Source organism: Oncorhynchus mykiss, chromosome 14, assembly GCF_013265735.2.
Source record: "Oncorhynchus mykiss isolate Arlee chromosome 14, USDA_OmykA_1.1, whole genome shotgun sequence".
Taxonomy (NCBI): Eukaryota; Metazoa; Chordata; class Actinopteri; order Salmoniformes; family Salmonidae; genus Oncorhynchus; species Oncorhynchus mykiss.
The window spans coordinates 6,642,668-6,667,929 of record NC_048578.1 but is presented as its reverse complement, the minus strand read 5'-3'; the positions used below and the strand labels follow the sequence as shown (position 1 = coordinate 6,667,929).

At 44.2% G+C, this 25,262-nt stretch overlaps 2 protein-coding genes across 5 annotated transcripts; both read right to left on the bottom strand.

Annotated features, from left to right (window-relative positions):
• Positions 1 to 1,524: 1,524 nt before the first annotated feature.
• Positions 1,525 to 5,378, bottom strand: LOC110488637. Of its 2 annotated transcripts, XM_021560932.2 has the most exons (4): positions 4,260 to 5,378; positions 3,681 to 3,740; positions 2,476 to 2,578; positions 1,525 to 2,101 (listed from the first exon to the last, which is right to left on the bottom strand). In XM_021560932.2, exons 1-4 carry the CDS (start codon positions 4,491 to 4,493, stop codon positions 1,743 to 1,745), a joined length of 756 nt encoding a protein of 251 aa, XP_021416607.2. In that variant the 5' UTR covers positions 4,494 to 5,378; the 3' UTR covers positions 1,525 to 1,742. The 2 variants fall into 2 exon arrangements, with proteins under 2 accessions (XP_021416607.2, XP_021416608.2); XM_021560933.2 differs by lacking the exon at positions 3,681 to 3,740 and having other exon boundaries at positions 4,260 to 5,377.
• Positions 5,379 to 7,003: 1,625 nt separating this feature from the next.
• On the bottom strand, positions 7,004 to 23,124 carry rnf20 (ring finger protein 20, E3 ubiquitin protein ligase). Of its 3 annotated transcripts, none has more exons than XM_036942752.1 (22): positions 22,988 to 23,124; positions 22,073 to 22,259; positions 21,849 to 21,917; positions 21,639 to 21,737; positions 21,368 to 21,515; positions 17,773 to 17,958; positions 17,295 to 17,410; positions 17,024 to 17,170; positions 16,749 to 16,823; positions 16,348 to 16,593; positions 15,630 to 15,809; positions 15,341 to 15,476; positions 15,086 to 15,207; positions 14,777 to 14,933; positions 14,426 to 14,690; positions 14,203 to 14,320; positions 12,206 to 12,355; positions 11,650 to 11,862; positions 11,336 to 11,461; positions 11,031 to 11,171; positions 10,756 to 10,860; positions 7,004 to 8,203 (listed from the first exon to the last, which is right to left on the bottom strand). In XM_036942752.1, exons 2-22 carry the CDS (start codon positions 22,247 to 22,249, stop codon positions 8,027 to 8,029), a joined length of 3,153 nt encoding a protein of 1,050 aa, XP_036798647.1. In that variant the 5' UTR covers positions 22,250 to 22,259; positions 22,988 to 23,124; the 3' UTR covers positions 7,004 to 8,026. The 3 variants fall into 3 exon arrangements, with proteins under 3 accessions (XP_036798647.1, XP_036798648.1, XP_036798649.1); XM_036942753.1 differs by having other exon boundaries at positions 11,650 to 11,859; XM_036942754.1 differs by having other exon boundaries at positions 16,474 to 16,593.
• Between the last annotated feature and the right edge of the window lie 2,138 nt (positions 23,125 to 25,262).

The window sequence follows — 25,262 nt, the reverse complement described above, 5'->3', positions numbered from 1 at the left end:
AATCCTACAATGGATTTTTTTTCTCATTTTGTCTGTCATAGTTGAAGTGTACATATGATAAAAATTACAGGCCTCTCATCTTTTTAAGTGGGAGAACTTGCACAATTGGTGGCTGACTAAATACTTTTTTGCTCCACTGTATATCTGAATGGGACAAATGTTGTGTTGTCTGAATACAGCTGTACAGAACCTTTGGGAAGATTTAAACTTGGTTAAAGCTTCTCCAGTGTCCGTGAGTTATTTACTTTGAAAAATAAGAACCTAACAGCGGTATGACGACTGCGTGGTCCCATGGTGTTTATACTTGCATACTATTGTTTGTACAGATGAATTATAGGTGAAATAATCTGTCTGTAAACAATTGTTGGAAAAATGACTTGTGTCATCCACAAAATAGATGTCCTAACCGACTTGCCAAAACTATAGTTTGTTAACAAGAAATTTGAGGAGTGGTTGAAAAATAGGTTTTAATGACTCTAACCTAAGTGTATGTAAACTTCCGACTTCAACTGTACCCTGAGAGTTTGAAACGGTACAGTATACAGTGGTTTTAAATTAAGCTACAAATTTGTAGAGCCCTCCTGTATTGAGGCGAATTATATTTTATATCTTGCTCTCTGTTAAGTTGAAATGGCACTTCAAGAATAAAAAAAAATACAGTAAAAAAAAAAATATACATTTCCAACATCATAACCACTAACGTTACACCTTTTCCCACCAACTGCACACATTTGACTGCCTTCTGCAAATAATGCCCATCTCGAATAATAAACATTCTATACTGTATCCCATGTAGATCATGCTCCTCTGGATCCCGCTGAGTGTATTCTCTACCAGCAAGGTTGAGTGGATGTCACTATGACACTTATTAGGTCTGCTACCACTCTATACATTGTCTTGACTAGGACTAAAGAAGCACTTGTAACAGAGATGCTTCATCCAACTGATCCTAGATCTGAGGTTCGGGGCAACTCCTCCCCCAATTATCTCATCACCACCACTCAAAATTCACAGCGAAACACAGGTCGAACTTGTCTGTTTTCAACATGAATTAAAATGGTTGTTATCAGGTTTCAGGTTTCTAATAGTGTATATACACTAATTTAATATATACACTATTTAAAAAAGTTGTCTATTTGTATTATGTTAAATGTTCTAATGGTGCAAATGTTCTATGGTGCATTACCTCAGCAAAATGCACCACGCTGTATGTTTGCTTGCTTAGGCAGGCTGAAAGACCAACATGTCATGTTGCTTTAAAACTGATGAGCAGACCAGTGTGGAAGTGTCCTTACATTTAACAAATACTGTAGTACTGTAGAGATGTACTTTTTCCTTGTGTATCTTGGCTTTGTGGTTTCATGTATTGCACTGTTTAAACGTCTTCTGTGAGTAACTTAGAATCAATCTAGGCAAGATACTGTAAATGCACACTGACAGCTTTGCAAGAGAGAATATAAACCATTTAAAACCACTGTGTGACATATCTTGGAGTAAAACAAACGTATTAAACAACTTGAATACTTGTCCGTTCCGTTTTTTAGTTTAAAAAAAAAACAAAAAACTGTATTCTCCATGTATCATAGATTTCAGATGTTATTATATGTATCAAACACACCTAAAGGGATAAGAAATGAGAAACCACTTTCTTACATGCATTTCCAATCATAAAATCCCAGAGGTTGCTTTATTTTCACTTGAGAAACAGAGACCATCATCCTTCCAACTATCCTCCCATCCCATCACTCATCACCCTTCCTCCTCTCCACCGCCTTCACCCTTCCCTCCAGGATGCTCAGGCGGTCTTCCATGTGGATTGTCTTTTCTGATCCGTAGCTGGCAAGCCCCAGAAGAGCACACCCGAGCACCAGGCCTGCCAACCGGACAGCTGTGGTGTCTGAACCAGCCTTGACGTCGCTGACGATCAGGCCGAAGAGCCACAGCGCTGTGCCCGCCTTCAGCATCCAGAACACCCTCCTCACCACGCCCACCAATAGGCGCAGGACAATGGACAGCACCCAGTAGCCAATCAGAGCCAGCAGAGCCCATTGACCTACCGAGGCCACGCCCTCTGGTGTGAAGTGAGGGAACGGCAGCTGGACTGAGAGATGGAGGGAGAGAGAGGACACGTGTTTAAATATTGCCCGGGGGTAATTCAATTATTTTGTCTATCTTTACTCTTGAACTTGAGTGAATTCAAAGAGCAATCTCTTTGAAAACCAATAGCCTGTGTGCGGTTTAGATCCTATTAGAGAGATCAAATCACAGACACAAGAGGAAGAATTCAAACCCACACTTCCCAGTTCCCATATTACAGAGAGGAAATGCAAGTTCTTCTCAGACACAGGTTTGACGGACTAAAAGTGAGCATTTAATGTGTGCAAGTGAGAGCAATACATGATGATTTTAGCTCTCTAAACCCAAAGTAGATGTGATGTAGAAAGAATGAACCTACACACACATGCGGTCACCCACCATCAACCCCTGTGACCCTGAGGATCTCTGTGACGTAAACCGCGATGACATTCAGGCCGCTGGCAGCTCCTTCAGCCAGAAACCGGATCAACATCTCAAAGAACTAAGAGGGGGGGAGGGGAGGGTGAGAAGAATTTTGACATGGCTTACAGTACAGCTTACATATTTGTACTGTAAGGGGAGAATTAAAACATTTACTCCGGTGAAAGAAATATTCTAGTCCTATTCTAGAGTAGAGGGCCATACATTCACTTTAAAGTGGCCAACGAAGTCAGCCCACTATTCCCCTGCGTGTATAGCTTACTTTATGTACAGTAAAATGTATTTCTTACCATTATCCTGTAGTGAGTGATAGAGCAGCACAACTGACAGTGACAAGTAATACCAATTAGAACGACCACAGCTGTTGCTACAAGGTCAGCTGTCAATCAGTATAAAACAGGTGGCGTCTGCAGGTGTGGGTCACTGATTCAATCATCCCACTCAACACTGACCTAGATCTTTTCTACGAGTGGCAGGCATGTTTGATTCCTACAATACAGGTTGTCTTTGATCATGCCGTTAGTTAGTTTAGTTAAACCCAATGGTCAGTCGGTCACCATACAAGTGCAATCCACTTGTACTGAGCGAAATTATTGAGTCCCTATGCTCAAATGGCGTTCCCAGCTGGCATCATAGGGGTGTTGTTGATGACGTAACACGTGTATGTGTGTGTGTGGTGTGTGAGATCGAAGCTGTCCTGTTATTTAAAAAAATAAAAAAGACAGCTGACGGCTGGACCGATAACCCCCCCCCCCCCCCCACACACACACACAGTGACGGCTTAGCTGAGGTCAAGGGTAGTCATAGTAGGACAGCCTAACTCCGCTGCACCTGTTGCTACCCTACACAAGCAGCACTGTTTAGTGTGTCAGAGCAGGCCAGAGACAACTGGCCATCACGGTCACCTTGTAATGTGTCCGCATGGAACATTTAAAAAGGCCAACTGAAAATCTAAAACATGGCCATTAATGTGGCTATGTACAGTTACACAAACCATACCCACAATTGGCATCAAATGAAAGAGTGATGCAGTCATTCTGTATAACACACATGCTGTATGAAGTGACTGACATGTGCCCTGCAAACAGAGCTACAAGGAGCTTTGTTTTGGGCCTATTGTCAGAGGAGAGGTTAGTTAGATGAGGAACCTGGTGGTTTCTTACCATGGCCATGGTATAGACGTTCTCTTGACCAAGTACTGACTCTAGATACAACAGCACACTCTGGGGTAGGGCGCACAGAGTAGTGGCAGCAAGGGAGAGGGTGCATGGATATAAGCATACATGAAATTAGGGCAGAGTAGAGGGGAGATTAGAGGAGAGATTATCGGGTAGTGGGGCAAGGGAAGAGAGGGAGATATAGGTCAGAGAAGAAAAGGATATGGGGAGGGGAGGTGAGTGGAGGAGGTGAGGAAGCAAGGAATACAGTAAGATTTGAGAAAGAATTTTAGTTGACAGAAAACCACAATTAAGCAATGCTTTTAAATGTAGCAAATGTCACCCTTAAAAGAAGATAGTTAATTGATTAATGAATAGAATAACACAGGAAACAGGGGAGAAATCATTAGTCCAAACGAGGGTTTTTAATTACACAAATTCTGGTAGGTCCCTCCCCGTCTCGTACCGTTAAGAAAAGAAACGGCGTAATAAATACGCCCCGGGATTAAGTGCTGGTTAGATTTACTCAAATAGTCTACTATTAGGTAGCATACATTTTATGGCATATTTTCCTATCCTCCTTACCTCAACAGTCGATTCGATTACATTGGTTCCCACCACGGACTCCACGTATTTGTGGACATCTTTGCAGGTCCCCGTGACCAGGGACCGGAGGCTGACTGATGCCTGGGCCGCTTGAGGGCTTTCCTCCGAAGGCATGGCCTGCACGACGCATCGCGCTGCCAAGCCAAGCATCAAAACAAGCGTGGATAATAAAACGGGTATTGAGGATGAATCTGCACGGTTGTAGGAAGTCATGTTGGGAAATCAAAATGTACGCTCATTCAAGTGATAATAGAAGAGGCAATTATATTTAAAAAACGGTTTCTTGAGGATCAGCGCCTTGATCTATAGAGCCCAGATCGATGTATGTGCAAATGTTTCAAACGGCGTATTAAAAAGCAGGTTTAAAAATGGCTTCTGTTGTCAGTCAGTCATTCAAACAAAGCGACCGAGCTGTAGCTAGTTAGACCTATTATTGGCTTGCTCTGCAGGGGTATTAAAATATTGCAAACTTCTTGAGAAAACATAATTAGCTGGGCCCTATAGTCTAGTAGGCTACTCGTTGGTTGTATGATCAAACATGCACGTTATTAAATCACTTAATATCAGCTCAGCGGCTGATTTTTTAAAAATGATAAACTTTGGCAATGTTACCACAAACCAGGGCACCGTTCAAGGACATTTAATATTAACACAATGCCTATATTTGGTATTGAACGGGTTAAGAATAGAATGACGTTAATTTCTAGAAATGTATCCTTTCCCTGCGGTGGTACAGTATATTTTAACGTCAAGGTTATTGATTTACTTTACAAGTTTCTTTTTCGGTTTGCGCAAAAAAAAGAAAAGCTACGTTTTTGCAGGCGCGATGACGTTGTCTTGACCATGCGCGGGTCCTCAATTTTTCGTGTTGGGCTTCAGTATTCCACACGGATGTTGGTATATATTCCTTTGTTCCAGGGTTTGCATCAAGTTCAACACCACTATGGATTGTCTTGCATAAAAGCTTGTTTTTATAGGTATACTACGCCGTAGATGCTGCTGCCCTATAGGCGCTCCTTTCCGTCAAGCGATGCTGGCTTCTGGTTTAGTACAATGCGACAGCTCTTCCTTCAAACCGGTCTGGGAGACAAGGGGGAGGGGGCGTTTTGGTGCCTTCAGAAAGTATTCACAACCCTAGATTTCCCCCACATTTTGTTGTTACAGCCCGAATTTAAAATTGATTACATTTTGATTTTAGTGTCACCCCATAATGTTAAATTGGAATAATGCTTTTCGAATTTTTTTCAAATTAATTAAAAATAAGCTTAAATTGTCTTGAGTCAAATTTATTCAACCTCGTTATGACAAGCCTAATACTCTGTTCAGGAGTAAAAATGTGGTTAACAAATCACAAGTTGCATGGACTTATTTTGTATACAAATAAGTGGTTAACATTAATGTTTAACCCCATCTCTTACAATTATCTGTAAGGTCCCTCAATCTTGCAGTGAATTTCAAGCACGGATTCAACCACAAAGACCAGGGAGGTTTTTCAATGCCTCAAATGGCACTGATTGGTAGATGTGTACAAATAAAAAAGCATACGCTGAATATCCCTTTAAGTATGGTGTTTATTAATTAGGCTTTGGATGGTGTATCAATACAACCAGTCTACAAAGATACAGGCGTCCTTCCTAACTCAGTTGCCGGAGAGAAAGGAAACTGCTCAGGGATTTCACCATGAGACTAATCTCTCGTGGACAGATTCACATGTAAACGGCAAGTGAAGTGACAACTTTGCAAGAATTTTACTTCTGGGTAACTGAGATTACCATAAGGCCAATGATGATTTTAAAACAGTTTGAGTTTAATGGTTGTGATATGAGAAAACTGAGGATGGTTCAACAACATATAAGCTACTCCACAATACTAACCTAGATGGAATCCTGTACTTGAATAAAAATGTTCCAAAACATGCATCCTGTTTCTTACAACACACTTAAGTAACACTACAAAAATGTAGCGAAGAAATGCACTTTTTGTCCTGAATACAAAGCACATCACTGAGTACCATGTCTTATTTTCAAGCATAGGGGTGGCTTCATCATGTTATGGGTATGCTTGTCTTTGGCAAGGACTAAGGAGTTTTTTTGGGGTGGATGAAAATAAACAAAATACAACTAAGCACTAGCAAAATCCTAGAAGAAAACCTGGTTTAGGCTTCTTTCCAACAGACACTGGGACACTCATTAATTCACCTTTCAGCAGGACAATAACATAAAACAAGGCCAAATCTACACTGGAGTTGCTTACCAAGACAACATTGAATGTTCCCGAGTGGCCTAGTTACTGTTTTGAGTTTGACTATGCATGGCAAGACTTAAACAGCTGTAATCGCTGCCAAAGGTGTTTCTAACGTATTGTCTCAGGGGGTGAATACTTATCTAATCAAGATACATTAGTTTAATATTTCATAAATCTTTCATAAAAGTTTGAATTTTTCTCCCACTTTGACATTTCAGAGTATTTGGTGTAGATTGTTCCAACAAAAATGACAATTAAATAAATTATAATCCCACTTTGTAACAACAAAATGTGGAAAAGGTTAAGGGGTGTGATTACTTTCAGAAGGCACTGTATAATAAGAAAGGTTTTGAGATTTGTGGTCTCAACACATGTTAAAGGTTAAAACAGAAATATGATTTTGATGATAATGAATAGGCTATGTAGCTCATAAAATGTACAAACTAGACTGATAAAGAACTAATCGCAAGACAAGTATCTCGTTTTGACGGGAGTTTAATAACTTGTGGAGCAGCAACATTACACATTAGCATCAATTCATGGTATTTGTAGCCCGTCAGTGTGTCCCTGAAGAGGCAGCTTTCAAATCAAATCAAATAAAAAATACAAGCATACAAATGCAAGGAAAACATTGACTGGTCACACAAGGGTGCATGCTGATCAAGGGACTCACCGTTGATTTTCTAACCATCTAAGCAAATGGTTAGTCCGTTTTTCTCCCTCACACACACACACGCGTGTAAGCAGACATGCCGACGGACAGACACCACACCAGTCTAAAACTAGAGCCAGAGGGGCCCCCAGAACGTTATCTGGTGTATAGTTCCATGGGGCAGGAGACGTAGGAGTACTGAGGAGAGAGAAGCTGAAAATATCAGTTATTATAAAAAGGTTATTAGGGTATTCAGTGCATCACTGCAGCCCTTCAGGACTAGAATTCAGTGAAAGGTCTGTAATGATCTAGTCCATCCAAAAAGAAGGGAGAGGGCGATAGTATTTTTAATTTTTTTTATAAACACCAATAGCTACAGTCAACTATGGAAAAGCTTCAAGTCAAACCTCACTTTTCCCCCACACAATGCCCTATGTACTGTAACCCTGAACCACAGGCACAGTGTCTCCTAAAGGCTTTCCTTCCAGCCAGCCAGGCAGAGCACAGCCAGCAAATATAACCATGATCATGATCTCTATAAGACAATGTAATGTAGGACCAGTCCAGAAACAACCCTAAGCAGCCCCCCCCCCCACCCCCCCCCAGCAACATGGCGGAAATTCCACCTAGCCAATCAGAGCGCAAGGTGTCCATATTTATTACATGTCCAGCCGATATTCACAGATTTCCACACGTGTCCAGTCTCATTCCATCTCACACGCTAGTAGCGGGGGTGATAAAAGACAGTTTTGTTCGGCTGGAGAGAAAGCCTGTGTGGACACTGCTGACCTCCAGGCACTACTATCCTACCCCCTACGCTCCCTGCATTTAGGCCCCCCCCCCCCCCTCTCTATTCGATGTAGATGCGGTGGAAGTCGTTGGCGCCAAAGGCGGCGTTGCACTTGGGGCACTTCCTCTGGCGCGTGTCGTAGCGTGTCTTGACGCACTCGAAGCAGAAGACGTGGAAACACTTGGTCAGGACGGCGTCCTTTACCCGGGAGTTACAGCACGGGCAGGTCAGACGAGCCTGGGGGAGGGAGAAAGAGAGGGGGGGGGGGGGAGAAAGAGAGGGGGAAAGAGAGAAATGGAGGCCAGAAAGAAAGAGAGCAGCGAGAGAGAACAGGTGAGTTAGGGCTAAAATACACCACATTATTTTTTGCTGGGTCTACGGGCACTACACATCAGAAAACATCTCACATTTAACGACTCAGTCAAGCCAAATCCTAGTTAACTAGTAATCTGTAAAGGCGCCGCCGCGGCAGTACGGTTGGACAATTGGGACAGAATTGGCTGTATTTGCTGGACAGGTTTACGCATGTGTAGTAAGGAAAACATCATGGCAACGGAGGAAAATGCTGCGTTCCTTTATGTACATTGTTATCAAGGGTCTAGTGCGCGACGCTCCTCCACTTCTCAGAATGGTGCTCATTTATAAAAAGGTTCGATTTTTTACCAAATCAATATCTCGCAAGATCTCTTAATGATTCATTAGTATGCTAGGCTCTAACGTTAGACCCAAAAACACCACGTAATTAGGCTACTTACGACATTTAATTTGTATGACTGTGATGAAATGGTAAAAAAATAAAACATCACATGCGGCCAGAGCTCAACAGCCACTAGGCTTAATATGCTTTGATTTGAAAAAATATATATAGAAGTGGAAGTGTAGCTTCTTAACTCCCTCTGCTCTAAAATCCGATTAAACAGTAGTTAGGTTACTTAGCCTACATAATTCAAGAAGATTAAGATTACAAATGCATATTCCCATGAAACTGATTGGGATCTAATGGTTGGCATGCAGATGCTGCATGGACGATTCATCCCATAAAACGTGAAGACGACAATATGGATTGTCGATTTTGCAAAAAGAGCTTGAGAAAAGAACAGGCTTAAATGCAACTTGTAACATAGCCCAGCAGACCAGCTAACTCGTGTGTGTGTGTGTGTGTGTGTGTGTGTGTGTGTGTGTGTGTGTGTGTGCCTGGTTCCTCTCTAGGTTTCTTCCTAGGTTTTGGCCTTTCTAGGGAGTTTTTCCTAGCCACCGTGCTTCTACACCTGCATTGCTTGCTGTTTGGGGTTTTAGGCTGGGTTTCTGTACAGCACTTTGAGATATCAGCTGATGTACGAAGGGCTATATAAATAAATTTGATTTGATTTTGATTTGTGTGTACAGTGCCTTTGGAAAGTATTCAGAATCCTTGACTTTTCTCACATTTTGTTGCATTACAGCCTTATTCTAAAATGGATTAAATAGTTTCCCCCCCTCAATCTACACACAATACTGCATAACTACAAAGAAAAACAGATTTTTTTTGTGTGTGCAAATTTAGCTAAAAACACTAAAATATTACATTTACATAAATATTAAGACCCTTCACTCAGTACATCGTTGAAGCGCCTTTGGCAGGGATTACAGCCTCGAGTCTTCTTGGGTATGATTCTACAAGCTTGGCACACCTGTATTTGGGGAGTTTATACCATTCTTCTCTGCAGATCCTCTCAAGCTCGGTGAGGTTGGATGGGGAGCGTCGCTGAACAACTATTTTGAGGTCTCTCCAGAGATGTTCAATCAGGTTCAAGTCCGGACTCTGGCTGGGCCACCCAAGGACATTCAGAGACTTTTCCCAAAGCCACTTCTGAGCTGTCTTGGCTGTGTGCTTAGGATCGGTGTCCCGTTGGAAGGTGAACCTTCGCCCCAGTCTGAGGTCCTGAGCGCTCTGGAGCCAGTTTTCATCAAGGATCTCTCTGTACATTGCTCAGTTTATCTTTGCCTCGATCCTGACTAGTCTCCCAGTCCCTGCTGCTGAAAAACATCCCCACAACATGATGCTGCCACCACCATGCTTCACCATAGGGATGGTGTCAGGTTTCCTCCAGATGTAATGCATGGCATCCAGGCCAAAGAGTTCAATCTTGGTCAGACCAGAGAATCTTGTTTCTAAAGGTCTGTTTTTAGGTGCCTTTTGGCAAACTCCAAGCGGGCTGTCATGTGCCTTTTACTGAGGAGTGGCTTCCATCTGGCCACTCTACCATAAAGGCCTGATTGGTGGAGTGCTGAAGAGATTGGGTATTGTGTGTAGATTGCTGTGGAAAATGTTTTACTTAATCCATTTTAGAATAAGGCTGTAACGTAACAAAATGTGGAAAAAGGCAAGGGGTCTGAATACTTTCCCGAAGGCACTGTATGTGTGTGTGTGAGTGATGAACTTGTGGGGTAGGTGAAGAGGAACTTTATACTTCTGAGTAGCTCTTTGGCTGACCTTGGGACATGCCTGCTTTGAGCACTCCTCACACTTGGCGATAATGGCAGATACCAAATATTTTTTTACATTTTCGAGAAAGTGTGGCAGGCATCAACTGCAAATCGGGTATGAGTTTCACTTTACGGGCTGTAGTGTTATGTTTTACTTCGGGTTTGCTTCGATTTGCTTCCATATTTGGAAAAAAGCGTTGAGAGCTGATCGGGACATGTAGATCAGGCTAAAACCGTGTAGTGTACGCCCAGTTTAACTTTATAGTGGCACTTTTAAAGACCTGTATTACACCTGGTGTAAAAAGCGTGTTCATCCAGACTACCTTGTAATCGTTGATTTCCTCATTGAGGATGTCATCGCCGTTGCGGACGGTCTCTGCGGGTTTCTTGGCCTTCTCGATCTTCCTCCGCAGTTTGGAGATGTCCTCCTAAAACACAGCAGGGGAAAGAAGAAAATAGTTCAGCAGGGTGCTCCAATCAGTAAATAAACTGAATTGTTATTTTGTTCAAGTGGATTTGAATTGTCTGTGTGTGTGTGTGCGTGGTTACACATGCACATGGACAGTTACCAAAATGTGGCATGTGTTTGTGGCCTGACCTGTGCGCGGCGTGCATTGAAGGACTGCTTCTCTTTGGAGATGCTGTTCTCAATGACCTCCTCCCTGACGGTGCCCAGTCTCTGCTGCACCTGGTCCAGCTGACTACGCACCTCCTCCGACAGCACCGTTGACTCCTGGGTCTGGAGGGGGAGGGGGGGGGTGCAGAAAGCAGATACAATGCACGTTGCCATTTTTCCAAGGAAGTTTGTGTTCTTTGTGTTAAGTACTTATCTATACTTGTTGTGTGTGTGTCCATGGTGTGTGTGTGTGCTCGTGTCATTTTCCACAGGTGTGTTTTTGCTACCTTGCGTTTGTTCATGTCCAGAGCTTGTGTCCTCAGAGCCAGCTCTCTCTCTGCAGTACCGATGGTGCCCTGGAGGAGGCGCTCCTTCTCCTCCAGCTTCCTCACCACCTGCAGCTGGGCATCCACCTGAGGAAGACAGAGAGATGGAGAGAGAGAGCGATAGAGAAATAATGAGAGATGGCCAGACATAGGCTCCATTGTTTGCTAGTGTCAAGCTACTGTCTTTCCCTAACACAAAAGTAAGCCTGAACTGTGCACCTGCCATTTAGACGTTCAAATCCCTTTCCTGCACTGTTCCAATCACCTGCTCTCACCTGCGTTTTGAGCGTGAGCAGCTGGTCGGCGAGCTCCTCCTTCTCTTCCTTGAGCAGCTTGTGGATCTGGTTGGACTTGATGCGTTCCGACATCAGCTTGAAGTTGGCGTCGTCCTTCTCCCTGAGCTGCTGCATCAGCCGGATGTTCTGCTCCTGCATGTCCTCAAAGGCCTGGCCCGTCACGTCCATCTCACTCAGCAACGCATCCTCCTCCTGGGGAGAAGGGGGAGAGACAGGGGGGAGGGAGAGGGGAAGGAGAGAGAGAGAGGGTAGGAAGAGCGAGGGGAGGGTAGCAGAGGGGTGGAAGGATATAGGGAGGTATGGAGAGGGTAGTGGAGGGGTGGAGAAGAAGAGCGATGGAGGGGTGGTAAAGAGGGAGTGAAGTAGGTTGACAGAAAAGTAGGTTGAAGAATGAATCGATGGAAGGAGGGAGGAGCAAAGAGGGGGTGAAATGACGGTGAGAGAAATTAGTCAAAAGTATGATGCTCAAATGCACACAAAGACATGCACACACACATACACACAACCCGCACACACATACAACCCAGACACACACCTGCTTGGCCAGGGAGAGCTTCTTGTTGAGGATGTTGATTTGTTCCTCGACAGAGCAGATCTTCCGGAGTGCCTCCTCATCAGCCATCTTCTTCCCCTCCCTCCTCTCCCTCTCCTCCAGATCCCTTAGACGCTGCTTCAGCTCCTCTGCCTGACAGTGAATACAAAGCCGTTATCGCCGTCAATAAATCGCTTCCCTATGAGCAAAATACACTGCTCAAAAAAATAAAGGGAACACTTAAACAACACAATGTAACTCCAAGTCAATCACACTTCTGTGAAATCAAACTGTCCACTTAGGAAGCAACACTGATTGACAATACATTTCACATGCTGTTGTGCAAATGGAATAGACAACAGGTGGAAATTATAGGCAATTAGCAAGACCCCCCCAATAAAGGAGTGGTTCTGCAGGTGAAAACCACAGATCACTTCTCAGTTCCAATGCTTCCTGGCTGATGTTTTGGTCACTTTTGAATGCTGGCGGTGCTTTCACTCTAGTGGTAGCATGAGACGGAGTCTACAACCCACACAAGTAGCTCAGGTAGTGCAGCTCATCCAGGATGGAACATCAATGCGAGCTGTGGCAAGAAGGTTTGCTGTGCAGGACCGCTACCTCCGCCTTTGTGCAAGGAGGAGCAGGAGGAGCACTGCCAGAGCCCTGCAAAATGACCTCCAACAGGCCACAAATGTGCACGTGTCTGCTCAAATGGTCAGCAACAGACTCCATGAGGGTGGCATGAGGGCCCGACGTCCACAGGTGGGGGTTGTGCTTACAGCCCAACACCGTGCAGGACGTTTGGCATTTGCCAGAGAACACCAAGATTGGCAAATTCGCCACTGGCGCCCTGTGCTCTTCACAGATGAAAGCAGGTTCACACTGAGCACGTGACAGAGTCTGGAGACGCCGTGGAGAACGTTCTGCTGCCTGCAACATCCTCCAGCATGGCCAGTTTGGCGATGGGTCAGTCATGGTGTGGGGTGGCATTTCTTTGGGGGGCCGCACAGCCCTCCATGTGCTCGCCAGAGGTAGCCTGACTGCCATTAGGTACCAAGATGAGATCCTCAGACCCCCTGTGAGACCATATGCTGGTGCGGTTGGCCCTGGGTTCCTCCTAATGCAAGACAATGCTAGACCTCATGTGGCTGGAGTGTGTCAGCAGTTCCTGCAAGAGGAAGGCATTGATGCTATGGACTGGCCCGCCCGTTCCCCAGACCTGAATCCAATTGAGCACATCTGGGACATCATGTCTCGCTCCATCCACCAACAGACTGTTGCACAACAGACTGTCCAGGAGTTGGCGGATGCTTTAGTCCAGGTCTGGGAGGAGATCCCTCAGGAGACCATCCGCCACCTCATCCGGAGCATGCCCAGGCGTTGTAGGGAGGTCATACAGGCACGTGGAGGCCACACACACTACTGAGCCTCATTTTGACTTGTTTTAAGGAAATTACATCAAAGTTGGATCAGCCTGTAGTGTGGTTTTCCACTTTAATTTTGTGTGTGACTCTAAATCCAGACCTCCATGGGTTGATAAATTTGATTTCCATTGATAATTTTTGTGTGATTTTGTTGTCAGCACATTAAACTATGTAAAGAAAAAATAATATTTGGTATATATATATATTTGGAATATCTGAATATCTGAATATTTCATTCATTCAGATCTAGGATGTGTTATTTTAGTGTTCCCTTTATTTCTTCGAGCAGTGTATGTTGAAAATACGTCTTTTTGGTTGAAAAGACAGTGAAATATGGCTTTCCAACATCTTGTGCTCACTGGGTTATTATCACTCAATAGTAGCTCAATATGCAGAGCACATAGTGGTTACATCACTGTTATACCATCAATCAATTACTTCCACTCAATACTAACCATCCAATACACAGAGTATTACCATCATCACTATCATACAACTAACCAATCAATTAAACCCATAAACAGCACACAATGCTTGCTGGCGAAGTAGCGTCAGTAGCATCAGCCAAGTGTGTACCTCTGACTTAGCCTTCTTCTCAGCGGCCATGAGCTGGACTTTGTCCCTCTGCTCTTTGGGCGCGGAGCGGTACATATCCAGCAGTAGCTTCATCTCCCTCTGAGACTCCTGGGCTTTCCTACAGGGACATAGCCTTCGTCAGCCACTACTACTGTCCTCCTCATTATCATCATCACCCCAATTATCAATCACCAATCATGACTGTCACCACAATCAAACTTACTTTAGCTCCGCCCGGACAATTTTCAGTTGCTCCACCTCCTTCCTCTTCGGTCCTCCAATCACAAACGTGCGCTCCGGAACAACCTCTTCCAATTGGTTGCTGGTCCCAGCCTTCTCCTTCTCCTCGGTCCCACCCCCTCCACGGGTTGGCCTCTCTCTCTCCCTCTCTCGTTCCTTTTCCTTCTCTTTCTTCACCTCTTTTTCTTTCTCCTCCTCTTTGATTTCTCCCTCTGTTTCTGTCCCAGGCTCCGTCTTCACTGAGGTACCTACAGAGAGAGAGAGAGATGATGAATATCAGTTAATAAGGAGTTAATAAAGAGGTAATGAATGATTAACACTTAATAACACGTACTAGTGCTGGTGGGTGTGGCTGAACCATTGTCAGACTCCATCTTGATGGTGACATCAGCAGAGGCAGCGGGCATCAGGGGGGAGGTGGTCTCTTCCTTCAGGTCCAGCTCCGTACTGGATTGTGATTGAAGGATAGCACTGCCCTTCGTAGTACGAGCCTATGAGAGGAGGGAATCGCACAGATGAATCTTTATGGTCTTCACTCCCTTACAGTCTCTCTTCTTCCCTCCCTCCCTCCCTGCCTCTTACACTCTCGCGCTCTCCATCTCCCTCTTGCCCTCTTTCTCTCGCTCTCTCCCCCTTCCCTTACCTGGCTGAGGTCAGTCTGTGCCTCTCTGAGTGTCAGTTTGTATTTCACAACCTCTCCCTTCATATGCTGGTTGTGTGTCTGCAGGGTGCTGATCAGGTGACGCATCTCCCTGTTGATAGGACCTGAGAGAGGGATAGAGAGAGAGACAAAATAAAAAAGTGATTACGTTTTCGAGGAGTATCTCAAAACTGTGCCTAAACACTGGCCGGTGAGCGTGAGGCCAAATGTATTTTCATTTGTGGTGAAGACGCTGACCTGCTTGTTCGTTGGCAGCGAGGGTCTGTTCAAATTCGATCCGGAGCATCTCATACTCCTTCCTGACCTGGGCCAGAGTGTCCTCTAGCTGGAACACCTCAGTACGCACCTTCCTCTGGAGAGACACCTCATCATTCTGTAACACAGACGAGAGGCGGTTACACACACAGCCTCATCGTTGTTGAATAAAGAGGCTAAATTCACACACATCCCTCTCGATTAAAAAGACGTTAAAAGTCGAGTCGAGACACGCGCGCTTACAGGCACTAATGCAAGCACACAAACACACCTCCATGTGTTCTAGCTGTCGGAGGCGTGCCGTCCTGGTGGTGTTGAGGCGTGTGCGCGTCTCGTCCAGCTGAGACTTGAGGCCCACAGACTCGTTGTAGAGGACAGAGAACTGGGACTGGAGACAGCGGTACTCTGAGCTCTCCCTGACCACCCCCTCAGCACGACTCAACAACTCCACCTGACAGAGAGAGGCAGAGAAAGAGAAAGAAGGAGAGAGAAAGGGAGACAAGAGAAAAATGAAATGGAGTGAGAGAGAGGTGAAGAGATACAGACAGCATGAGAGAGGGATAGAAGTGAGAGAGGGATTGAAAAGAGTGAGAGAAGTGAGAGAGACAGATCAAAGAGAGGGAGAGAAGTGAGAGAGACAGATCAAAGAGAGGGATAGAAGTGAGAGACAGATCAAAGAGAGGGAGAGAAGTGAGAGAGACAGATCAAAGAGAGGGAGAGAGGTGAGAAAGAGACAGATCAAAGAGAGGGATAGAAGTGAGAGAGACAGATTAAAGAGAGGGATAGAAGTGAGAGAGAGATCAAAGAGAGGGAGAGAAGTGAGAGAGACAGATCAAAGAGAGGGAGAGAGGTGAGAAAGAGACAGATCAAAGAGAGGGATAGAAGTGAGAGACATAAAAGAGAGGGAGAGAGGTGAGAGAGAGGAGACACAGATTGGTAGTGAGTAAAGTAACAGAGAAAGCAGTAAAAACCTCCATCTATCTATTTACCTTCATTTGACTGGTTTGGATGGCTGAATAAGGACGTGGGACCTCAGCTAATCCAATGGCTGGGTTGGGGGAGAGAGCCATAGGATTCTGGCGGCCCAGGCCCAGGGTCAGGCTCTGCAGGCTCACCTTCATGTTGTTGTTCTCCTGGTTAAACGTCTGCAGGTCCTGCTGCCGCCGCTGCAGCTCACTCAGACGGTTCTCCGCCAGCTCCCTGTTCTCCTCCAACTCACTATTCATCTCCTCAAACTGACAGGGAGAGAGGAGAAGAGAGGGGTGACGAGGGAGGGGGCAGAGAAAGGGGAAAGGAGAGGAAGAGGGAAGGAGAATGAAAGAGTTATAACTCCAGGTCCGTGCAGTTTCTGACAAGTGCAAATAGCAGAACAAAGAGGATATTTTTGTACCTTTCTCTTGTTGATGGTAATGGTTCCACACACACTGCTGGCCTCCCCACACACCTTGTAGCCTTTACTGTTTACCTGGGAGGAATTACACAGTGGCCATGGAATAAACACTTTTACATTCCCATAAATATAGTTCTGTGGTATATGAACACAATGACACAGAAATACTTCATTACAAAATGGTAGACCACCGTAGATGTCAAACACACATTACTGCAAAGAGAGAGAGACTCAGTCTGACGTGGACTCACAAAAACATACAGCCGCAGTCTTACCCTCTCCAGGATTTCTCCCAGGTGTGTGTTGAGGCGGTTCTCTCTGCGTCGGATCTTCTCCATGTCCCACTGGAGCTCCTCGATGAGGCCCTGCAGCTCACTGACCCGCGTGTCTGCCCTCGCCACTGCCCTGCCCAGAGAACGAGACTACAGATGGACAGGGACACAGAATCACTGTTAATATGATCGCGGTGGTGATCCATTAGTAATGTACATAGTGTAGCGGGAGATAAATAAAACAGACGTGCCAGGATGCAAGACATCAAATCACCTCGCTAGTCATGTGACTGTGCTTCTGCTGAAGGTCCTCAGTCAGCTGACGCAGCCGGTCATTCTCACTGGACAGGAGGGTGTTGAGCTGGGCAGCGACCTGCCACATGGAACCCTCTGGAAGTGCAAGACTCGATGTCATGACATTACTACTACTCCTGACAACAAGGAACTGCCTCAAGGAACTCATTCACTCACTCAAGGAATTCCTTCACCCACACAACAAGGAACTCACTCACTCCCTCAAGGAACTCACTCACTGAGAATACTACATTCTGCCCAAAACGACAAGACACTCAACACCCTTGTTGCTCTCACCATCCCGAAAACCCTACCCTCCACACCTACCCACAATCCTCACTGCTTACACTCCTTCACATCTCATTCCCTCACTCCTCTAACCCCTACCGCACATCAGTCTTCAACCCTCTCCCCCCTCCATGCCTCCCTTTCCCCCCAGCTCCTCTCTCCCCTGTCACCTGCTCCAGAGTCCTGGTCCTTCTTTAGCTGCTCCACGGTGGTCTTCAGGCTGTCGTAGATCTCCACCACGCGGTTGGCCTGCTTCTGGCTGGACTCCACCCTCTCTTGCAGCTCTGCCTCCATCTCCTCACTGCTGCTGCTGGCCAGCGTCGCCAGGAAAGATGTGGTCGTCTCCCCCTGGTGGCCTGGAGGACAACCACAAGGTGAAGACAGGAGTTAATACTACTCTGAACAAGAGGTCTCCTGCTGACTTCTTGTCCAACTCCCACCTGCTTCTGCAAGAACTGGTCCTGAACCTGACCGCAGTCCCACAATGTTGTTTTTAGGTGTAAGTGACGCAGCTCAGGCAAGATCCACCCAAAATGTAAATAATATTGCCTAAGAAATCGGGTTTAAAGACCAGCGATTCTCACGTGGCCCATTATATTAGACTATGGGTATTATTGGGCTATATCAGCCAATAGGCTAGACGTAGTTTGAAAGAGCAGAGTTGAGGCAAAATAGAATAGCATAGCGGACACTTTCACTTGACTTGAGATATGTTTGGGATAACTTTCAGGGTTGGGACGATTTGCAGGCAGAGTAAAATAAATGTGTTATTAATATTTATTCCTAGTCAATGTCAGAGCCTAAATTATAGCAGGGCTCCAGACTGACCATTTAGTCACATTTTGCGTCCCTTTAACTTGGCTGTGTGAGTTAAATGTTTGATTTTCCCGTACTGCTGCGAGCTGCACATTCTACCTGGTCGCCTCAATCAAAACAACCTATTTTTTGGGGCAGATAAAAACATGAACACGTTAAATCAGTAAAGTGCATTATCCTCATGATTCCTGAAATAAAAGTGTCCGCCCTGCCGCTGTGCCTACCTGTTTTGCTGGGGCCGGCTGCTGTAATGAGCAAGCCTCTCACACTCTCTCTCCTCCCTTGTGATTGTATATCATTTCAAAATGCAGGTATGATATTTATTTTGCAAGGATTGTTATTGAGTTCAAAGCACACTGTTTTACAATGAAGATATCTGATACTACATGTTATCTCATAGTTTTGATGTCTTCGCTATTATTCTACAATGTTTAATTCAGTAACAATAAAGAAAAACCCTTCAATGAGTATGTATGTCCAAACTTTTGACTGGTACGGTTAATATAAAAATAGCCTAATTGTCAACCCAATCACTGGATTAGGTTGCATATCAAAATATTTCGAATCATGCATTCCTGCTTGGACATGTTAGATGTAACAACTTCATTATTGAATACCATCTCAGCAGTCTATTACACTTCTGAAAGGAAAACTTCGGGATTTTGGCAACGAGGCCCTTTATCTACTTCCCCATAGTCAAACTAACTTGTGGATACCATTTTTATGTCTGTGTCCACTATGGAGGAAGTTAGAGGTAGTTCTGCATACCAATGCTAACTAGCGTTAGCGCAATGACTAGAAGTCCATGGGCATCTGCTAGCATGAGAAGTATCCCTTTAATAAAAGATTGTAAACTACTTTATAAGATGACTCATTTTTATTGTATTGTGTGACACTGCTAAAACATTTTTTTTCTTTCTTTCTCGGTGCCACCAAATTATGAGCTGGTGCGACCAACTGAAAAAGTTACTGCCACTAAAATGTTAGTCTTGTGTAGTCCTGTATAATAGCCTATCATATTTAGGAAGTTAATGTCCAAGGAAAGACAACTGCACCGTGCTTTGCCGCCCATGCATATAGCCTACAGGCTATTTAATTGAGAAAATACATATTAGCTATACATGATACATATTAAAATACATATTAAATACATGATCTCGCATGCTCAACAAAAGAGAGGAGAGGTAGGCTACTGAACTCAAAGGATGAGCCTATGTGAATCTATGTGAATAGTGGGACAAATAGGTGCTTTTAACAACAGGGATGCAAACTGTCGAGGGCGCAAACACAAGTCAATTGCAAGAAAATGTGCTTATTTTCAGAGTGGGGTTGTCACGATACCAACATTTTACTAACGATGTGATACCAGGTCAAGTATCAATATAGCGTTTTCAATACGTTCTGCACAAAAACCTGTCCCTGATATTCACACCACTACCCAATACAAACCATTGAATTTAACTTCACACTGCTTACTGCTCAATAGAAAAGGCTACTGCAAAAAATTGCAGATTTTCTCATATCCAAAGGCCTACCTGTGATTTAGCAGGAGGAATGTATTAAGGAATAGAAATGCATAATGATCTGCATTTTCCTTGTGGTAGTAAGGGGGAAAACACACTATGAAACCATCTTTAGCATACTCTTCAGACAACTTTACACATATAGCCTACACACTCTCTCTCCCCTTCCTCCCCCTCTACATCCCTCGCTCACTCAGTTTCTCGCTCACTCAGTTTCTCACACACTCAGTTTCTCACACACTCAGTTTCTCACACACTCAGTTTCTCACACACTCAGTTTCTCACACACACACACACACACACACACACACACACACTCTCTCTCTCTCTCTTTCTCCCACTCTCAGACAAAAGTTATGTACCAAGCAGAATTGAAAGAAAACCAGAGAAAGAGATTTCTAATTCAGATAAACAGTGCCGGCCTTAATTTTTTGGGTCAGTGACAAAATGGGGACAGTTACATGGTTTCTGGAATTATATCAAATGTACGCCAATGCTGGTAGAAAGGGGAGAAGATATAGCTCCGGTAATACGGTGCATAACCTTTGAGTGGTTTGGGCTAGAGACATGCGGTTTTCAGCAATGTAAAGGCACAAGCATGACTGTCACTGTGCTCTGTTTCTCCTCTATGGTAGTAGCACTCAGAGGCTGCATGAAAGTGAAGCCTAGTCAGACTGGCTCTTGTTCTTACAGGCAAAGTTAAAAGATACAATGCATCCACTTTGCTTGCGCTGCGAGACTCTCCAATAACTAAACAAATGTAACAACAGAAGCCTCATCACTATCTGCACACCGTAGATGGACATCACAGCTGAATTACATTTTAAAACTGGTTGAGAGAAGCAGCTGAGTAGGCTAATGTAGGGCTAATGCTAATGATTGGTTGAGAGAAGCAGCTGAGTAGGCTAATGTAGGGCTAATGCTAATGACTGGTTAGGGAAGTGGCTGGCTGATATCAGCTGTCACACGTGATATTGGATGAAGCACTCATTCTGGTATTCTCATTGTAGAACAAGTAGGGTGGCATTCTGTGCTCAGTCAATCATTTTCAACATGAGAAATATACCCCCCCCCCACCAAAAATGTTTTACGTTTTTCTTCAGATCTACACGATTCACGTGGATTACTTATTTTGAAATCAACACGGCGATATTCACCGAAAAGTAATGAGTTTGCATCCCTGTAATAGGCATACAACAGATAACAGCTCTCTACTCTGAACCAAAAGGGCTTAATTTAATAAATCTCTGTACATTGTACTCTTCTGCTCTACCTCTTGTGTTAGGTACCCTGTCACAAACTCATCAGAGTACCCTCTTCCTCAGTCTCTTGCGCCTGACCAAACTCATGTCCTCTCCTCTTAGTGTTCTCCTATCTCCATCCCTCCTTTCTACATCTCTACATATCTTTCTCTCTCCCGCTGTACCTCGGTCTTTGGCTCTCTCCTGGTTGGAGTCGCCGTCGGGTTCTGGGGTGTCAGGCTTGAGGCTCCGCCCCTCTCCAGCCGGGGTTTCCACAGACTCGCTCCCTGACTCATCGTAGCGCCTTCCAATCAGGCACACATTGTCATCAAACTAAGAGAAAGGGGAGAGAGAGGGAAGTAGATGGTGTTAAGATCACAGATAATAGTTTTACTTGCAAATGTTGACCCATGTGCAATGTTTTAATTGCATATTGCTCATTATTTGACTAGTTACCTGATTCCAGTATCTGTTCAGGATCAGTAGGCTTGCGTCATCAGTAGCTTGACGAGTCTCCAGTCTCTCGATTCTCTCTCTCAGCTCATCCTCAATCACCTGCAAAGCATCGATCCGCTTGTTGAGTATTATAGATGTATGGGATGAAAAGAGGGATTGTGTTTGTATGTGTGAGAGAGTGAGTGAGTGAGTGAGTGAGACTATATATACCTGTCTCTGATCGAGGGATTCTCCCAACTTCCTGTTCTTCACCTGGAGAGCTTTGACATCCTGTTCTTCCTGAGCACAAGAGAAAGAGACCAATCAAATTATGGAAACAACACGATCAATGACACGGCTGATGAGTCATAACAACTATCAGATGTAAAGACAGACATACTGACAAACAGACACAGTAGGAGAAATACAGGCTAGGCACTTTTCAGCTCTCTCACCGAGTTGGAAACCCCCCCGAGTTTGATGACTGTTTCCACAGCAGTGCTCCCTCCTGCAGTAGCGCTGACCCCTGGACCCCCATCCTCTCCTCCCTCTCGCTCCCTCCGTTTCTCGGGGGGCGCACTGGAGGATGAAGAGGGGATGTTGGAGTCACACATACGCTTCTGTCCCGACATCCTCACACCACTGCAGTAGATAAAGGGAGAGATTATATATTAGTACATTAACATCCTGGCTTGAATCAGCGAAATGAAGTTGCCACGAGCAGCACCGCAGATATTGCAACGAGGAGATGCAGGACGTTCTAATAGTCACGCACGGTATCTGCGCATGGGTTCGCTTGAAGTTGTTAAGAGCGTGGTAGCAAAGGCAGTCCGCTATGAAGATAGGCTAAAACTGCTTCTCCAATAGAAATCCCCGATCACGCTTGTAGGCGATGAGTTTATACACATCATTGGCTTCAACGCTCTTAGTTATTATGGACATTTACACGCTATGCTGCTTACTATTTGCACCAACGTCATATCGCGGAGTCTACCTTCAAATATTCGTTTCGGAAACCCCACATAGCTACATAACGCCGTTATTAACTGTACATTAGCTAGCTAGTCATTAGCTAGCTATATCATTTCAAAAGAACAGACATTTGTTTTAATTCATGCCAAAGCCATATCGGCTATTTGGCCATGTTCAATTAACCCGTTTAGCTAGATAATTGGCTAATTCACAAATACTTTGTAACTTAGATTGCAGTAACGTTTAGCTAATGTTAGCCAGCTAGTACGCTAGCTAATTCAAATAGCCACACGCTATAAAATAGCCTTTCTGGGCAGAAACTTTACTGGGGCACTTTCAATCAATACATTTGATCTGTTATTTCATGTATATTCAGTGGTTTGATTTCAACTCCTTACCAATTTTGATAAAATAGTGTTATTTACTGATTCTGTCTGTGAATGTTGATGTTCCGCCTGTCTTCCAAAAACGGAAGTAGCCACTGACACTGAAAGCCGAACCAGAAAAAAATCTTTGGCTGAACCTCTCATAATTTCAAAGGACGCCACCACGTGGTGGGATCAATTAAATGCTAATCATGCAGACTAATCAAATCAAATCAAATTTTATTGGTCGCATACACATGCTTAGCAGATGTTATTGCGAGTGTAGCGAAATGCTTATGCTTCCAGATCCGACAGTCCAGCAGTATCTAACAGGTAATATCTAACAAATTCCCACAGCAAAACCTAATACACACAATCTAGTAAAGGAATGGGATGAGAAAAAATAAAATATATGGATGAGCAGTGACAGAGCGGCTAAGCTGCAATAGATATAGTGTAGTGTAGACTAGACTAGACCACAGACTGCAACTGGAGAACTAGAGAGAGATCATATTGCTACCTGGAATGTGACCAGGTCAGTGAGGGCAGCTGAAGACAGTCTTGGTTTTATGGGGATGGAGAGGTGGCTCGCTCATTCTAACACACGCACACACCTCTCGCAAGTGAATGAGAGTCTGATGGGAATGTACTCTGACCGCGAGTGTTTGTAAGACCATTGTTCAGGGGTTCATGGTCCATCATGTGTAAGCTTGATTTGCAAGAGGTTGTGCGTTAGCGTCCCACCCTGCCTACCTCATACCTTCAAATATGTTTGTCTGATGCAGTCATTCACACAACCCCTGCTGTGTAGCAGAGCACCCCTTCCCAATGTCATTCTCACACCACGTTGTTGTTTTGTCCTGTTATCTCGATCAATCTGAGCATTTCTTTCATGAATGGTATCTGTAGTGGAACAGTGATTTACAGTGCCTTCAGAAAGTATTCATACTCCATTTTGTTGTGTTATAGCATGAATTCAAAAGACCCCATACCCCACACAATACCCCATAATGGCAAAGTGAAAACATGTTTTTAGAAATGTCAAATTGATTGATAATGAAATACAGAAATATCTCATTTCGATAAGTATTCACAACCCTGGGTCAATACATGTTAGAATCACTTTTGGCAGCGATTACAGCTGTGAGTCTTTCTGGGTAAGTCTCTTTCTGGATTGTACAATATTTGCCCATTACATTTTTTTTATTCTTCAAGCTCTTGTGAAATTGGTTGTTGATCATTGCTATTCAACCATTTTCAGGTCTTGCCATAGATTGTCAATCAGATTTAAGTCAAACCTGAAACTCGGCCACTCAGGAACCTTCACTGTTTTCTTGGTAAGCAACCTCAGTGTAGATTTGGCATTGTGTTTTAGGTTATGGTCTTGCTGAAAGGTGAATTAATGTCTGGTGGTGTCTGGTGGAAAGCAGACAACCAGGTTTTTTCTGGAATTTTGCCTGTGCTTAGCTCCATTACGTTTCTTTTTTATCCTGAAAAACACTCCAGTCCTTAATGATTACAAGCATACCCATAACACGATGCAACCACCCCTATGCTTGAAAATATGTAGAGTGGTACTCAATAATGTATTGGATTGGATTTGTCCCAAACATAACAGTTTGTATTCAGGACAAAAAGTAAATTGCTTTGCCACATTTTTTTTGCAGTATTACTTTAGTGCCTAGTTGCAAACAGGATGCAATTTTTGGAATATTTGTACTCTGTACACGCATCCTTTTTTTCACGCAGCCAATTTGGTTAGTATAGGGGAGTAACTACAATGTTTTTGATCCATCCTCAGTTTTGTCCTATCACAGCCATTAAACTCTGTAACTGTTTTAAAGTCACCATCGGCCTCATGGGCAAGTCCCTGGGCGGTTTCCTTCCTCTCCGGCAACAAAGTCACCATCTGCCTCATGGGGAAGTCCCTGAGCGGTTTCCTTCCTCTCCGGCAACTGAGTTAGGAATGACGCCTGTATCTTTCTAGTGACTTGGTGTATTGATACACCATCCAAAGTGTAATTAATAACTGCACCATGCTCATAGGGATATTCAATGTCAGGTTACTATTTTAATTTGAATTCTTTATCTACCAATAGGTGTCCTTATTGCGAGGCACTGGATACCCTCCTTGGTCTTTGTGGGTGAATCTGTTTTTGAAATTCACTGCTCGACAGAGGGAGCTTACAGATAATTGTATGTGTGAGGTCAGAGATGAGGTAGTCATTAACCAATCATGTTATTATTAACATTGTTATTGCCCACAAGGTGAGTCCATGAAACATATTATGTGACTTGTTAAGCACAT